Source organism: Lithobates pipiens, unplaced genomic scaffold, assembly GCF_037356315.1.
Source record: "Lithobates pipiens isolate NorthernLeopardFrog02 unplaced genomic scaffold, aLitPip1_a1.2 Scaffold_8, whole genome shotgun sequence".
Taxonomy (NCBI): Eukaryota; Metazoa; Chordata; class Amphibia; order Anura; family Ranidae; genus Lithobates; species Lithobates pipiens.
In genome coordinates, this window is record NW_027507903.1 from 396,110,819 (window position 1) to 396,128,255 (window position 17,437).

General features: G+C 43.8%; 1 protein-coding gene across 4 annotated transcripts in view; it reads right to left on the bottom strand.

Moving 5' to 3' along the window:
• MACROH2A1 (macroH2A.1 histone) overlaps positions 1 to 17,437 on the bottom strand; it is a 209,697-nt gene that overhangs the window by 158,491 nt on the left and 33,769 nt on the right. For all 4 annotated transcript variants that reach the window (XM_077473992.1, XM_077473991.1, XM_077473994.1 and 1 more), the window contains exons 2-3: positions 7,791 to 7,986; positions 755 to 861 (exon numbers count right to left, since the gene is read on the bottom strand). In XM_077473992.1, the coding sequence (XP_077330118.1) occupies positions 755 to 861; positions 7,791 to 7,962 (279 nt within the window). In that variant the 5' untranslated portion in view covers positions 7,963 to 7,986. The remainder of the gene's footprint in view (positions 1 to 754; positions 862 to 7,790; positions 7,987 to 17,437) is intronic.

The following is a 17,437-nucleotide window of genomic DNA, read 5'->3' on the forward strand; positions in this document are numbered from 1 at the left end:
ATCCCTCTTCAATCTAGAGCTCTCTGCAATACAAGTGCCTCTGAAGACGGCCTTATGGGCCTCCCACAGGGTGGAAAAATCCGGGACCGACCCTGTGTTCAGTGAGCCATCAGCTTTAATACAGAGGCTGAAAAGGGGGGGACCTTGTGTCATTTCATCAGGAAGCCAACTGCCTGAATCAGGATGAGACAGCCGGATTCCGATAACGTCAGAAGCAAAGATGATGGCGCTGGACATGATTAGCAGCACAACCCAACAAATCAATATTCTGGACAGTCTGGAGTATATTTTTTTTATGCAAACCGAGCTTAAAAGGTAAGGTAAAGTACTGAAAAAAAAAAGTACAGGTGAAAGGAGGGTGTAGGCAGTGAAGTTCGTCTATGCTTTAAATTAGTTTAGTATATTTTCAGCATGTCTCATTTTTGTTTTATTTCACCCATTCTGCATACAATCTGCTTTATTTACATGATGCCAGCTACATAAATTTGCATAGCATACCGTAATTATTTATACTTTGTACGGTATAAAACGTTGAGCATATACAGCAGGGCTCTTCAAAATATGGTCCTCCAGTTGTTCAGGAACTACAATTCCCATCATGCCGAGTCATGTCTGTGAATGTCAGAGTTTTACAATTCCTCATGGGGCGTGTAGTTCTGCAACAGCTGGAGGGCCATAATTTGAATATCCCTCATATACAGTATATATCATCTTGCAAATCAAAATTGTTAAGTCAACATACAAGCTTCCTTACCTGATTTAGTTCTTCATCATTGGCTATGGCAAGCAGAATGTGTCTGGGTGTGACTCTTCCTTTTTTGTTATCTCTAGCTGCATTTCCGGCCAGCTCCAGAATCTCAGCTGTAATGTAAAAGTTATGTATTTATTAGTTTAACAAAAAAGAGCTAGCTAGAAAATATCAAACACTAAACTAATACTAATACACATTTGTGGTGTTAAAATGATCTCTGTACAGAGTGACCTCTCACAGTTTAATAGCAGGCACTATGTTGCCTGCTCTTCCCTTTCCAGCATTTCCTCACCACTTGAACCCCCTGATGGAAGTCTGGTAGAAAAAAAAAAGGAACTCCTGAGTATGGGGGTACACGTGACATTCACCATCTGCTCAATCACCAAACCTAAGGTGTGCCACAGAGATTTCTTATCCTGAGAACATTTTAACTATCAGAAAGTTGAAGCTAGCACAGGCATTTTATGTTTCCACAGCAGCAGATCAGGCCACTAGTGGAGAAGTGCTGGATAGATATGTGAACTCATTGTGGTTCCTACCAAATCATGCCATTGGTTTCCTAAGTAGTGACTCAACAAATAATCACTTTAAGGATGCATAAAGCTTGGTAGCAGTTGTCAATAGGTAAGAAGAAATTGGGTAAAAAGGAAATATTACTCTTATGAGAGCTCATTTCATGTGGTTGTCAGTGACACATTCCATTCACCTAATAAGTTCCACTAACTACTTTTCTAAATAGGCAGAATATGGCTCGACATGGTTCTAAAGGGTGGTTCATGTTTTATATTTATTACTGTTAGCCTTTGGCTGCTTCTGCTGTCAATAAAATTTAGTGAGGAGGGTGTCTGGTCAAGCAACACTGTGTTTGTCAATAGACATAGGCAGCCCAGCTTGGGAGCGAGCAGGCAGGTGCACCCCCACAGAAAGCAGCTTGCAATGGTGGCGTACAGAGAAGAGGAGGAGCCTAGAGCGCCTGTGGAGCACCCAAGAAGAGGAGGTTTAGGGCCACTCTGTGCAATACCCCTGCACACAGAAAGTAAATTGAACATGTTTATTATTAGAACATAAAATATTAAAATAATAGATATTAAAGTGGTGTTCCACCCTAAAAAAAAAAAAAAAATCATGAATGTGCCTAAAAAAAGAAAGACTAAATGGCTGTTGCTAGGGGGTACCTCGTAGTCTGCCTCCTTCAGTGCCTTGGCTCTTGACGTCACTTCCCCTCGGTGCAGAAAGGGCTCAGCTCTGCCCCCTCCCTCTTGTCAATCATCTGGGACATATGACAGGTCCCAAATGATTGTGCAGCCAATCACGGCGCGCGACGCCGCTCGCGCATGCGCAGTGGGTGCCCGGCTGTGAAGCCACAGCCGAACGCCCACAGTTACAATGCTGGTGCCGCCAAAGAGAGGGAGAGATGGGTGGGGCTTCGATCCCCCGCATCACTGGACCCTGGGACAGGTAAGTGTCCGAATTTTTAAAAGTCAGCAGCTGCAGTATTTGAACCCCTCTTTAAAAACATAAATGATGATGTCATGCCAAGTAAATAGATACCAAACATGTCAAGCTATAAAATTTCCACTACCGTGAAATGGAGACAACTACGGTACCTAAACATCTCCATAGGAGACATTTTAAAATCCTTTACAGGTTACTTAAAATTATCTATTTCTTTATTGCTTTTTCAGTATTATTGTATTTTATGCGTTTTCTCCGTCACACTCTTCCGCACTTAATGCGACTTTTGATATAATCGCCACATTCTGCACCTTCTATATATGGACATTTGATACTGTCATCTTTATTCATTTCTTTACGGCCTTTTAGTTTTAGTTTTATTGATGGGAGGAATCATGCGATAATTGCCACAGCACATTTATTCTGGCACGTAGACGCATCATCAGTTTAAGCCACTTTTTTATCACTGCTATTTTCTTGTGATATATGTATTCTTATTATTTTTGGACATTACATTATGCCATCTCTGTTGTAATCCAATTTCACACTTAGTCAAGCTACAATATTATTGGTATTAACTGACTCCTATCAGGCAGTTTAGATAACTCTCTGTACAGCTCACCAATACTCTTATCTTTTTTTTTGGGGTTCAGACATTTCCCCCAGTGAGTGCAGCAGTTTTGGCACAGGAATATTCCTTATATTATTACCTCCATCTGATTAATTTCCTCAGAAAAAGAGGGAGGATATTCCTTGTCTTCCCCTTCCACGGGCAGCATTTCAGCTGCAAGAGCAAAGTCAGAGACCAATTTAGAAGGGGAGACTGGAAGAAGGATGTGCAGCTAAAGGGCTAGTGAGGTGCCCATGGGAAGGCAGGTAGCCTCCTTGTCAAACCTAGTTTCTACGCATCTACATAGACAACAGACTCATGCAAGAGACAAGTCAAAATGTTTCCATGAAATCATCAGAGCTGAAGCATAAGGTTCAACACACACAAAAGGGCAAGGCCTACCAGTGAGAAATAGGATTAAAAGAGGTGTTCTAGCTGTTGTACAGTAGACTCCTTAATTGTGAGAATGCCCTCTACTAGTCTGGGGCTTTCCATGTTAAGGTGGGTCACTGACAGATCCACAGTGGGTATAGACCACCGCCTAACTAAATCCTTTCCAAACAGATTGAAAACATATTCAATAGGCACTGGTGGTGTCTAGGACCCATTAGAGAGCCTCCAAACTACACAAAAGAATACCTTGAAGAACAGGTGTTATGGGGAGGTTTTTGTAGAAGTAGGAATTCTGAAAAACAAATAGAAAAGTATATAGAGGGGAAGACTACATAAAAGGGAAGCAGAAATCTCTCTCTACAGAAAGAAAGGGACTTTACATGTGCCTAACAATGGAAAATTAAAGAAAATTTTACTACATAAAAACATTTGTTTATTTCATTCCATTAAAAAGAAGCACCATCTTATTAAAACCATTTCATAGGAAAATGTAGTTTCTGTTAGACAGTCTTATAATACAACAAGAATGCACCAAGCGTTTGAAATCAATGTGATTCGCAACATTTGCTTCTTCGGGATTCACGCTTGAAGATGGCCAGCTAATCCATATAAATCCACACTAAAGGATAATTAGTCCTAAATGGCCCCGAGCAGCCCACATGGGGATGCGAGCCCCCCCCCCCCCCCCCCCCAGACCAATAGACCCCAAAGGGGACACAGTGGTACATATACATAGGCAGAAAAAAAACATAAATCTTTTCATCTTCCAAGTGCTCAGTCCCATAGGAAGCCAATGACTCCAATATATATTGGAGATGCATACATAGTTGTTACATATGGATCACAGGAGCATAACCATGTGAAAGCTTTTCTGTCTGTAACCAGTCCTGCTAAACCACCTAAGAACTGTGAAAGACTCAAGACAGGAATTTATCTTCCAGATACAGGTACCACATTAATCAGAGCCATAACATTCTGTTGGAAATTTGATGTAATGGCAGAAGACTGTAATCCTTCATAAACACTTTGATCAGGGAAAGACTAAAGAGACCTTGTGTAAGAAATGGTCAGTATAACCAATGGTCTAGTTGCCTCTAAGGCTGTGGGTAGATTAGCAATATACTCTGCAGTGGAAGGTGCAAGAGTGCACTTGGAGCCTCTGCAAGTACTCACCAGAGAGGAACTTTGTTAATTTGGCCACAAAGTCGTAAGCGACTGCAATATCGATCCAGATCAATAAGGCAGGACTCACCCAGTGGCACTAAAGAGAACTCAATAACAAGGTAAACCCTAAAACTAAATGGTCATAGGATTTCAGATTTCAGTGAATTTGGTTGCCAAATGTCACTGGGATCATTTTTCGGGGGGAGGAGGGGGGGGGGTGAACTGGGGTCACCAGTTGCAGTGGGACTGTCATTTCTGTGTTTAGATACAGAAATGTTGCAACTAAGCTCAGGGTTTGATCCAAGGCCTTAGGTAATAATAACTGGGGAAGGTCAGATGGTCAGAGGTGACCAAGTTCCTCTAGACTTGGTAGAAGGCATGGAGCGGAGATTGGAGTTTATTGTGGCTCTTGAAATGCAGAAGCATCAGTGCAAAGATGTTTCCTCAACACTGGGTGGAGTGTACTGGACAATCTGCCCATCAAATGAAGCCAGTGCTCAATCTATCAGCGGTAACCCCTTCCATGGTAAAACATTGGCAAGCAGGGATTTTAGAGGTGCCGAGTGGTCCCAACAATGAGGGAATTCCCAATGCTCAGCCCAATCAGCCTATTCAAAGAGTCTTTAGAGATAGGGTAAGCAATGTGGCAATAGCAGCAGCTCTCAACCTGGAAGACTTACAGCATCCAGTCCAGTGCAGTCTGGGTGCAGTCCCTATTGCCATGTAGGGACCATTCCAAGCAATGATAGATAGAATAATTTTGATTGATTGAAGAAAAAAAAAATTAAGAAAATAACGGTAGCAAAAACTTATGTTGGTCTATTTAGAGGAGAGCTTAGAGGATAAGGTCTAGCTTCGTAAAACACTAATAAAAAAGGAGGTAATAGGAGGGGTTATACTGGACTGGCCTAAAGATTTTCTGTCTGGCCTAAAGATTTTTGTTTGCCAGTGTCCAATCCTCCTGTAGGCAGAAGTATAACCCGACAGTATGACATCCTTAGTGTCAGGGCTGGCTTAGCTCTTCCTTCTCTGGGCTGCCGCTCAGTTGTCGACTAATTCCCAGCTCTCTTCTCTCTCCACAGTTACCAGCTGTTCCTGATGATGCTCGTCTGACCTGCCTACTTAATAAAGCATATGAAGAAAGAAGGTGAAAAAAAGAGAGCTCAACTAAAACAGTTACTTAAGGACCATGCAGCTTATAGACAAAAGGAACTTTAATCACACAATATACCAAAAAATAATACAAAAATCATTGGATAAAAATTCCCATCACCAACCAGTCAAGATTAAAAAAAAGAGACAACGTGGTCTGGTTCAAGATGCAGCTGCGTTATTGATATCCACACACATGCACATATCAACAGAACACCCCTGGGGTAATATAGACTGACACTATGGCAGAATGAAGTCAATAAATAGACACCATAAATAGAAAATATTGCCCACAAATATAGGGACAGTTAGTCAAAAATGGGGCTCTGCAGTTACAGCAAGAAAAGGAGATTCTATGGTCACCATAGATGAAGACTTCAAGCACAAACGTGCCATGTGTAATGCCCTGTACATGGCACGCACTTTCAGACGGAAAATCCAATCGTGTGTGGGCTCCATCAGACTTTTTCCGTCGGAATTTCCAACACACAAAGTTTGAGAGCAGGATCTAAGATTTTCCGACAACAAAATCTGATTGTTTAAAATCCGATCACTTGTTGAAAATTCCGACTGACAAAGTGCCACGCATGTTCAAAATAAATTACGAGACGAAAGCTATTGGCTACTGGCCCGTTTATAGTCCCGTTGTACGTGTTGTATGTCACCGATTTTAGAACGATCGGATTTTCGGACAACTTAGTGCAACCGTGTGCATGCTAGACAAGTTTGGGCTAGACCGTGTGTACAGGGCAAAAAATAGTGGTTAGTGTCCCCAGTCTGGGGTTTCCCACTGTGAGGTGAAGCTGGAAAGTTAAAAGGTACACTGTGATCAGGTGTAATTAAGTAATGATAACATAGATATCGGCTCAGCGTATAGCATGGGATATCGTGCTGAGTGTAACCAGTGTTCACTGCAATGTAGGGAGGCACAGCATTAATGTGCAAAGCATGGACCGGCAGGTCTGCTTTAGACAGTATGAACTTGTGCCCGTGATGGCTGGAGTTTCCCCATTTGCTCATCCAAAAGGTAGGCAAGAAGTAGATCAGGAATAAGATCATATTGTCATTCAAGCTCTGTGTCAGAGGCAGATGTGATTGATTCGGTCTAGTCCCATAGTAGTCTCTGATGGATAACTCAGCGTGCCTTCTTTGAAATGGATGCAGTGGTACTCTCAGGTGTTACCCCAGGGGTGCATTCCATGTGGTTGCAGAGTTGTGGTGTGAGAGTCCATGTGGTTAAGATGCAGCCATATTCATTTGAAAAGGTTGTGTGCAGCAGTGATGCCACTGGTCGAAAGCAACATGCCATTTAATTTTGTCACAGTTGAGACGGGCAGTTGGGGGGCAATAAAACTGCAGTTCAATTTCCTGATTTTACTGCCCCAGAACCTCATGTGAAGGAGCCCTAAAACTGGACCTCCCTAGTGCTGGAATGAAAGCTTATCACTAGCTGCTAATTTTACAGGACACAAAGTGAAATTTCCTTAATGAGACAGACACCGTAAAATTGACAGCGGTTTTAAAAACATTCCTTACATTATCCAACATGAGAAAAGAAAGGTTTGTCTTTAGATATATTTTAAAGCTGAAGCGTTAAATGCTCATTTAGGTTTAGCGGATAGGAAAAAGCAATTTGACTTACTAAATCCCCTGCTCCCCTCTGTGCTGCTAGAACAGTTTCTGCAGACTCTTCTCCCCTGCGCTCCAACAGTTGCATGCCCTCTGACATCACAGAGTACATTACATGACCCATTGCCCTGTATTGGATAGGAGGATGCACAAGCCAAAGCATAGGGGAGTAGAGGATAGCGAGGGCTGCTAGAAATGCAGAGGATTTGGGAAGTAAAACTGCTTTTCCAAGTCCCCCAGACCTAGACAAGCAATTAATCCTAGCAGTTCAGGGGCACTCCTACTGCAAAAGAAGGGTTTTTACTTTCCATGTAGATGTGCTTTATAAGCTACTCACATTTATCACCCACAGGTGAACACTCCATGTAGCATTTAAAAACCTATACATAGAAAACAATACTCAAAATGTGGAAAAGCATATGGAAAAGCACAAAAAAGGCCCGTCAAAAGTTTATTTCAATAAAAAAAAAGAAAAATAGATTACAGGGCCATTAAGTAGTGGGTGTGCGTGGATTCTTTTTAGAGAGTAAGGATATCGTTTAGTGTCAATTTGTCTTGAAATCCTTACAATTATTAAAGGCAAATACATGTGATCATAGTAAATATTGTCCTCAAGATACTGTCTACAATACTCACCGGTCAAATACTCCAGCACAGCAGCCATATACACAGGAGCCCCAACTCCAATCCTGTATTTTGGATGACCTTTCTTTATATACCGCAGCATTCTTCCCACTGGGAATATAACCCCAGCCTTTGCAGACCTTGTGGTCTTTGTGGTCTTCTTCTTCCCACCTCTGCTCGACATCCTGATGTTATCACACTATAGTTGCTTCAAAGACAAAAAAAAAAAATTAGTGCATTCCTAAATAAAGAAGTAAAACACATCCATAACAAATAAAATGGTAAACAGAAACAGAAGAAATTGATTTATCCCTTCCAAAAACAGTTGTTACTACTAAAAACAGGTTCTATTTGGCTTTGAAGAACAACAAGGTCACTGTGTGCTGCAGTTGTGGTAGATATCAATTATGCCTGCCAATGATTGAAACCTAATTTTTACAAAGTATGCATAAAAACATTTGATGCTATATCATTGTGCTCAATAGTTTGCATACTCTAACATAAATGGTGAAATTTTGGCATGATATTGAAAATATGACTGATCATGCAAAAAAAATTATTTTATTAAAGAGGAAGTAAACCCTGATGAGTTTACTTCCTCTTTCATTCGCTGCAAAGGTAAAGCATAATGGACTACTATGCATCGCATAGTAGTCCATTATGTGTCACTTACCTGACACAGGAGCCAGCGAAGTCGCCGCTGTCCCCTGTAGTCCGGAGCATCCATCTTCTCAGTGGGGTCTCGCTGCTCCGCCGCTGTCATTCGGCGAAGCCGCAATGACGTCACTCCCGCGCATGCACACTGGAGCATGTTGACCGCGGCACGCTCAGTGCGCCTGCGCGTCGCTGTCTACGTGCCTGTCTTTTGGCAAATATCTCCTAAACCGTGTAGGTTTAGGAGATATTTCTTGGACCTACAGGTAAGCCTTAATCTAGGCTTACCTGTAGGTCAAAGTTGGTTGTAAGGGTTTACAACCACTTTAATAGTGATCATATGAAGCAATTTATTATCACATAGTTGTTTGGCTCCTTTTTAAATTAGAAAGATAGCAGAAATCACCCAAATGTTAAAATGGCAATTAAAGGTTCATTTCCCACATCTGTGGCTTTTTACATTGCAATGAATGCCTATGTATAAATAGCCAATGAGCTTGTTAGCTCCCACGTAGATGCACTGAGCAGGCTAGATATTGAACCATGGGTAGCAGAAAAGCTATCAAAAGACCTGCGTAACAAGGAAATACAATTTTATAAAGATGAAAAAAACATGTACATTGTACATAAATCATACCTCACGCCTGCAAGAATCTGTAAATACAAAGCCTCTCAAGATCCGCGGTGCCCGCAGTGTGAGGGCCACCCATGTACATTCTACCACTTACTGTGGACCTGCCCGGACGTCTATGCCTTTTAGTCACAGGTCATTCAGTTCTTACATGACCATATGGGCTCCCCTTTATAACTAGATCCTAAAGCCTGGCCTTTGGGCTTTTTTTCAGAGGCTCCGGCCGACCAATTCCTTACTGTTTTTTTACAAGAGGCTCTGTTTATTGCTAGGAAGCTGATTGCTAAACTATGGTTGCGCACCGCACCTCTCACGGTCAGGGCATGGATAGCGGAGGTGTATCTACCATTGCCACTGAAGAAAGTAATATACGCACACAGGGGGTGCCCTAACAAGTACAACAAGATCTGGGACAGGTGGTTCAATATCCCGGACACTTGCACGGACTAGCCTTGCCAGATCACATTAAGCCACCTGGTAGGGCTACAGTAAATGGACTACTTCAGTTGTATTCTATCGGGTACGCAGGTGGCATGTTTAGTTGCATGACAGGGTGGAGGACTGGTAGGGGGGGTGCAGTGAATGTCAATATAGATTTACACCAATATGGTGCTGTTGTGTTCTCCTGACCCCCCTCAGGCAACTTTACACTTTATATGGCAGAAAGTAATGTGAATGGTACGGGTATACTGTATTTAGCGTCGTGATCTCTATGCTCTTTTTATTTGTCCTATGTACAATGAAACTGTAAGCTATGTTACTTTAATTACCAATAAACTTGTTGTTTGAAAAAAAATTAAAGATGAAAAAAAAGATAGAAAAAAAGATATCCAAAGCCTTGAACATGGCAGTCAGTACTGTTCAATCACAAATTAACACTTGAAAAATTCGGGGAACTCTTCATACCAAGCCAAGGTCAGGTAGACAAAGAAAGAATGACCCCACAAGTGCCAGAATAATTGCTCAGGATACAAAGAAAAACCCACAGGTAACTTAAAGAGAAATACAGGCTGCTCTGGAAAAATATGGTGTGGTTCTTTTTAAGGAGCACAATACGACGATACTTGAACAAAAATTAGCTGCATGGGTGAGTTGCCAGGAAGAAGCCTTTATTGCACCAATGCTACAAAAAAGCCCCAGTGAGATGTGTCAAGGTATTGTCAGGCATATTGTAACCAGGCTTTTTTGTGGCATTGGCGCAGTAAAAGCTTCTTTCTGGCAACTCGACCATGCAGCTCATTTTTGTTTAACCTCCCTGGTGGTATGATTATCTCTGATTTTGAATGTTATAGTTTTGCATGGAAATTTGTTTTAGATTGTAGGTCCAGAATTCTTAGGAATAACTCACTTTAATCTGTCCAACAATCTAGTAGACATCCCGCGTATGAAGTGGAGTTTGAAACACAAAATCATAAACTATAATATAATAAATAACGAAATAATTATAAAAAATAATAAATATAATAATAATACATTTTATTAAATAATGTAATCAAATCAAAAACACTGAAATTCATCCAAACAAGGGTGCAATAACACTAGTCACTGTAATTCTAGACACAACATATTGGTTTAGTAAACATCCCGGGTATGAATTTTTTTTAAATATGCGACTGCACAAAGTCCAACGTTAACAACACTCCAAAGACATGCTGGTAGGTTAACTGGCTTCTGTCCAAAATTGGCCCTAGTATATGAATGTGAGTTGAGGACCTTGGATTGTGGGATCCTTGAGGGTAGGGACCGATGTGAGTGTACAATGTATGTGTAAATTGGCGGCGCTATATGGGTACCTTAAATAATAATATAATAGATGAGCATCTTAATGAGATGCAATGTACAGGGATAGGGATAATGGTAGACAGGCACACTCACTCAGATTGAACTGGATGGACTGGTGTCTTTGTTCAACCTTACTAACTATGTAACTATGCAACAATCAGGACAATAGAAAGCGTCCCTCTAGGTCAAAAGCAGTTTTAGACCAGCTAGAAAACCGCAATAGAGAATTAAAATCACATGCAGAATTGAACGATAGTGATTTGTGGGAAATTTCATCATCAGACACTGAAAGTGACGACGTTGACGATTCTGCGAATGAGCCCAGTGCTGCGTGATCCGTACCATAATCAAGAGAGCACCAAGTTCGCACATCACTGAGTTCAGTTGCAGAATCGTCGCTGTCATCACTTTCAGTGTCTAATGATGAGTTTCCTCATGAATCACTATCGCTCAATTCTGCAAGTGATTTTAATTCACTGGTTTCTCGATGGTCTAAAACAGCTTTTGACATAGAGGGACATGTTTTTGGATGCCATGGACATTCTCAAGTTTCCAGGCAGAAAGAATGGTAAAAGTGCAGGCAGGGCACTGGACAAAGCACTAGGGACAAAACTGAGGTGAAATGATTTGATACACTAATGTAATCTACAGATTACAATGTATTGTGTGTGTCTGTGTTATGTTTTATGTATTTTTTTTAATTTGCCACCAGGCTCCGCCCCCCATGCGTACAACAATGTACCCAAACTACATTTTGTTAACACAACTAGAGCTTTCTTTTGGTGGTATTTAACCACTACAATACAGGGCACTTTCACCCCCTTCCTTCCCAGCCCAATTTTCAGCTTTCAGCGCTCTAGCGCTTTCAGTGACAATTGCGCGGTCATGCTACACTGTACCCAAATGAAATTGTTATCATTTTGTTCGCACAAATAGAGCTTTATTTTGGTGTTATTTATTCACGACTCCGTTTTTTTTTTTTGCGATATAAGCGTAAAAATAGCGGAAATTTGGAAAAAAAACAATATTTTCTTTTTTCTATTTGAAAAGAAATCCAATAAAATCAAATTTTGTCATAAATTTAAGCCAAAATGTATTCTGCTACATGTTTTTGGTAAAAAAAATTCCGTTAAGTGTATAATAATTGGTTTGTGTGATCACGGACATATGTACGCAAATGATCACGTACATATGTGTGCAGATAATCATTGGGACATGTGATTTTAGTGGGACATATGTGGGGGACATGTTTTTATTATTAGGGACATGTGTTTTTATTATTTGGGGACATGTATGTTTTGGGGACATGTGTGTTTTGGGGACATGTGTGGGGACTGTGTTTGTACTGTGTGGTGTGTTGTGTGTTTACACTACACTGATGATCAGTGAGTAAAAAGCTGTAAAAAGCAGCCCATACTCACTGATCATCAGCCGGCTGCAGCGTTCTGCTCTCCTCTCCTCAGCGGTGACTTCCGTGTGAAGAGAGGAGAGCCGATTGCCTAGCAACCGGCTGTTTGTTTACATCACATGACGGCCGTGATTGGACACGGCCGTCATGTGATCAGGAGGGCCAATCACAGAGCCCTCCTGCCGATCTGAGATGTGCCGTGTCTGGGTGACACGAGCACATCGGGATCGCGCCGCTGCGTGGGCACGCGCCCGCGCGCGATCCCGCTACTCCTGAAGGACGTTCCTGAACGTCCTATCAGGAGTAGACGGCTCCCACCCGGCCGTATATATGCATTGGCCGGGTGGGAAGTGGTTAATCACCACTGGGTTTATTTTTAGCTAAATAAACTAAAAAGACTGAACATTTTGGAAAAAACTTTTTTTTGTTTGTTATAAAATGTTTACAAATAATTAAATTAATTGTCCTTCATAAGTATTTTAGCAAAATACATTTTGGCCTAAAATGATGTGAAATCAGTTTATATCATTTAGACTGTAGTAAAGTTATAAAGTTCACAAACTATGGAGGTGGGGCTTGGAGTCCATGAGTGTGTCTGCTTAGATCTGTAGCTCCGCTCTACACAGACATCCTGTGTCCAATCCCAAAAGGCACTGAATCCTTCCTAAAGATGGCAGGATCCTGAGGCAGGCATGATGGTGAATAAATATGTGCCACCTGTGCCCCAGTCAGCGGCGAAACAACTGGCAAAGTACCGCAGGCAAGCTGGCGATGATTCCCTCAGCCAAGCCTGAAGCCACGCTGCAGCCCTCTCCCATCTCAGCACAGCTCTCCTCATCAGGGGTGAGGGACTCTCTGCCTGCTTTGTTTCCACAAAACTTGTGGAAAACAAAACTGTAGACAAAACTGTAGACAGCATGCTATCTTCGGGTAAATATCTCCTAAACCGTATAGGTTTAGGAGATATTTCTTGGACCTACAGGTAAGCCTTAATCTAGGCTTACCTGTAGGTCAAAGTTGGTTGTAAGGGTTTACAACCACTTTAAGGAATGTGCCCACCCCTTCTTTCATTTTTTGCTGCTATATGCTACCCGTGCGATGGAACTCTCAGATGCCATCGTAGACTATAACACCTGTTTTGCCTTATATGACTACCACTGTTTGTGCCTACTTTTACAGGTTGCTGTTATATCCTGCCGGATGGAAGCTTCACCCTTACAGAGAGCCTTTCTGGACCCACTACCTCCCCCACTCCAGGAGGTGGCGAGGCAACAGGTTTTTGTTTTCAGGAACCCAAGCTCAAACTCATTATGGTTTGGGATGGTTGAGCAGGGTAGGGGGGAAGGAAGTTTTTGGCCCCTCTCGCATTTTAGTTGTTGAGACTGCCTGGACTAGTTTTTTTTTTTTCTGCTTGTTTTTTATGCTCCTATTGAAGATTCATTTCTGTTGCCACAGTGAATTTATTCCAGTGTCTCCCTTGTGCAATGTTTTATATGTTGTATTGCATCTCCCCATGATCCTCTGTATGTTGTTATGCTGCATATGACTGCATATGGCTAATGTGCCAAAACCAATCTCTTGAAATGTCAGGGGTTTGAACTCACCTCTTAAGTGGTGCTTGGCATGCTCCTTCCTTAACCTCCCTGGTGGTATTCCCGAGTCTAGCTCAGGGTGGAATTTCAGAACCAAAAGCAGTAACCCTGAGCCAGACTCAGGATCGCATTGCAGGATCCAGGAAGAGTGTGCTTACCTTATCCCCTGGATCCAGCGAAGTCCCCCCCGCTATGCGAGCGGTTCATCCTCCGCTCAATGCATCACGGAGCAGAGCTTCATTCCCTGCGAGCGTTGTGGTGCACGGGGACCGAGAACAGCGCCAAATTCAAAAAGTGAAACACACACATTACATACAGTGTAATGTAATCTTACAGATTGCTCTATGAAATTATTTCACATCCTTTTTGTCCCTAGTGGTCCTGTCCAGTGCCCTGCATGTAGTTTTATATTATAAAAACTGTTCTTTCTACCTGGAAACTGGAGATTGTCCATAGCAACCAAAACTGTCCCTTTACATCAAAAGTGGTTTTAGACCAGCTAGAAAACAGCGATAATAAATTAGAATCACTCGCAGAATTGAGCGATAGCGATTTGTGGGGAGATCCGTCATAAAATACTGAAAAGTAATGACAGTGGCAATTCTGCAACTAAACAAATTTCACTGTTTTTGATTCGATTACATTATTGAATATTTTTTATATTATTAATTGGTGTAATTATTTATATACAGTAGGTGACCGCGATATTGTGTCAATCTCGACGTTTTTATCGGTGAGATTGACACTGGTGCGGGGATCCGAATTGGATTCCCGCCAATACCAGGCGCTGTATTTGGTATGCATCCTAAGGGAGAACTCCACCGCAAAAAAAAAAAAGGCATGGCAGGCCCTTAGGTCCGGTAGGGATTTTAAGGGGAATCCCCTACGCAGAAAAAAAAAGGCGTGGGGGTCCCCCCAAAATCCATACCAGACCCCTATCCGAGCATGCAGCCTGGCCGGTCAGGAAAGGGGGTGGGGATGGGCGAGCGCCCCCCCCCCCCGAGCCATACCAGGCCGCGTGCCCTCAACATAGGGGGTGGGAGCTTTTGGGCAAGGGGGGCACCCCAAAGCCCCCCCACCCCAAAGCCCCTTGTCCCCATGTTAATGAGGACAAGGGCCTCTTCCCGACAACCCTGGCCGTTGGTTGTCGGGGTCTGCGGGCTTATCGGAATCTGGGAGCCCCCTTTAAGAAGGGGGCCCCCAGATACCGGCCCCCCACCCTATGTGAATGAGTACTGGGGTACCATGTACCCCTACCCATTCACCTGGTGGAAAAAAAAAGTAAATAGAACACAACACAAGGTTTCAAAATAATTTATTGCACAGCTCCCGTGGTCTTCCGTCTTGGGGGGGCCTTCTCGCCGCCACCAGGGGGTCTTCTTCCGACTTCGGGGGTCTTGTCGCCCTCTTCAGTTCTTCTTGCCGGGCCTCTGCTTTCTTCCTTTAGCTCTTTTACTAGCAGAGGCCCGATCGTCTGTTGCCGCCACCTCTTCTTCCGGCTTCGGGGGTCTTGTCCCCCTCTTCGGTTCTTCTTGCCGGGCCACCGCTTCTTCTTTCAGCTCTTTTACTAGCGGTGGCCCGGTCTTCTGCCGCTGCCTTCCGTTCTTCTTCCTCCTCCTTGAGATGTTGACTCGACGCTCTCTCTGGCCGCAATGCCTTGTCCCTATATAAGTCGCTGCACACCGCGTCCCTGGCATTGCGGCCAGAGAGAGCGGGGGGAGGAGGAGGAGGACAGAAGGCGGTGGCGGCAGAAGACCGGGCCACCGCTAGTAAAAAAGAGCTGGAAGAAGCGATGGCCCGGCAAGAAGAAACGAAGTGGGGGACAAGGCCCCCGAAGTCGGAAGAAGAGGTGGCGGCGATAGAAGATCGGGCCTCCGCTAGTAAAAGAGCTAAAGGAAGAAAGCAGAGGCCCGGCAAGAAGAACTGAAGAGGGGGACAAGACCCCCGAAGTCGGAAGAAGATTCCCGGGCGGCTGCGAGAAGACCCCCCCAAGACGGAAGACCACCGGAGCTGTGCAATAAATTATTTAGAAACCTTGTGTTGTGTTTTATTTACTTTTTTTTCACCAGGTGAATGGGTAGGGATACATGGTACCCCAATACTCATTCACATATGGTGGGGGGCCGGTATCTGGGGGCCCCTTTCTTAAAGGGGGCTCTCGGATTCCGATAAGCCCCCCGCCCGCAGACCCCAACAACCAATGGTCAGGGTTGTCGGGAAGAGTTTCTTGTCCTCATCAACATGGGGACAAGGTGCTTTGGGGTGGGGGGCCGCAGGGCGCCCGCTTCCCCCAAAGCAACCACCCCCCCATGTTGAGGGCACGTGGCCTGGTACGGCTCAGGGGGGGAGGCACTCGCCCGTCCCCACCCCCTTTCCTGACCGGCCGGGCTGCGTGCTCGTATAGGGGTCTGGTATGGATGGTTTTGGGGGGACCCCCACGCCGTTTTTTGGGCGTAGGGGATTCCCCTTAAAATCCCTACCGGACCTAAGGGCCTAGCATGCCCCCGAAGGCATGTAGGTTTCATTAGTGAGGCAACATTATAGCCGATCTCTCGCTCACTACTATAGGAAAATGCCATTTTCCTATTGCAGCAAGCGCGAGAACCAGCGCGACGGGATCGTGCTAGTTAGAGAAGCCTGTCGCCGGGAACCAGCGTGACAGGATCGCGCTGGAAACACAATATCGGCGGCACCTACTGTAGTTATTTATTTTAATTTATAATTTTTTTTCAAAATGTTATCATACCTGGGATGTCTAGACTCTGGTTTGGACAGATTTAAGTGAGTTATTCCTAAGAATTACAGTCTACAATATAAAGTGCCAAATTTACATGCAAAATAATTGTACCACTTTAAGCATCAAAAATCTGTAATAATCATACCGCCAGGGAGGTTAAAAAAAATATAAGCCACATATTTTCTGCCTTCAAGAGACTCCTTCAGGAGACTCACCTCACCAATGCTAAACTGCGGTCCCTAAACGCCCTTGGCTGGCTACACAGTACCATGCTACACATATCAACTACTCCGTGGGGTTTCTATCCTGCTAGCAAAATCCCTCCCGGCTGAAATCTTGTGAATTAAGATGGATCCAGAGGGGAGATTCATTATACTTACTATCCAAATTATCTCTGTAGTATTTACATTAGTGAAAATATATGTTCCTCCTCCATTTTCCTCAGACCTACTTTCCAATTTATCCCTGATCCTGCTGTCTAGACTCCCTAGCCCCCTGCTCTATGTTGAGGACTTTAACCACTTGTGGACCGCCTAACGGGGATGTACGTCCTTTTTTTGAAGAGGGATATCTCGGTAACGGCAGCAGCTGCTGCCACAACCGAGATATCCATCTCTTCAGGCGGCGGTCGGCTGTACGATAACGGTGGTCTCCGCAGCGGATTCGCCGCGAGATCACTGCTATCGGCGGCGGGAGAGGTGACACCCCCCCTCCCGCCGCCCTCCCGCACCTTCCGCCGCTTACCGGAGCCGTCGGTAGCGGCGGAGGCGATCGGGTCCTCTTCCTAGCTGGGCATAGAGACAAGTGAGGCTAAGATGGCCCCCACTCGTCTCTATACCATAGGAGGGCGGAAGC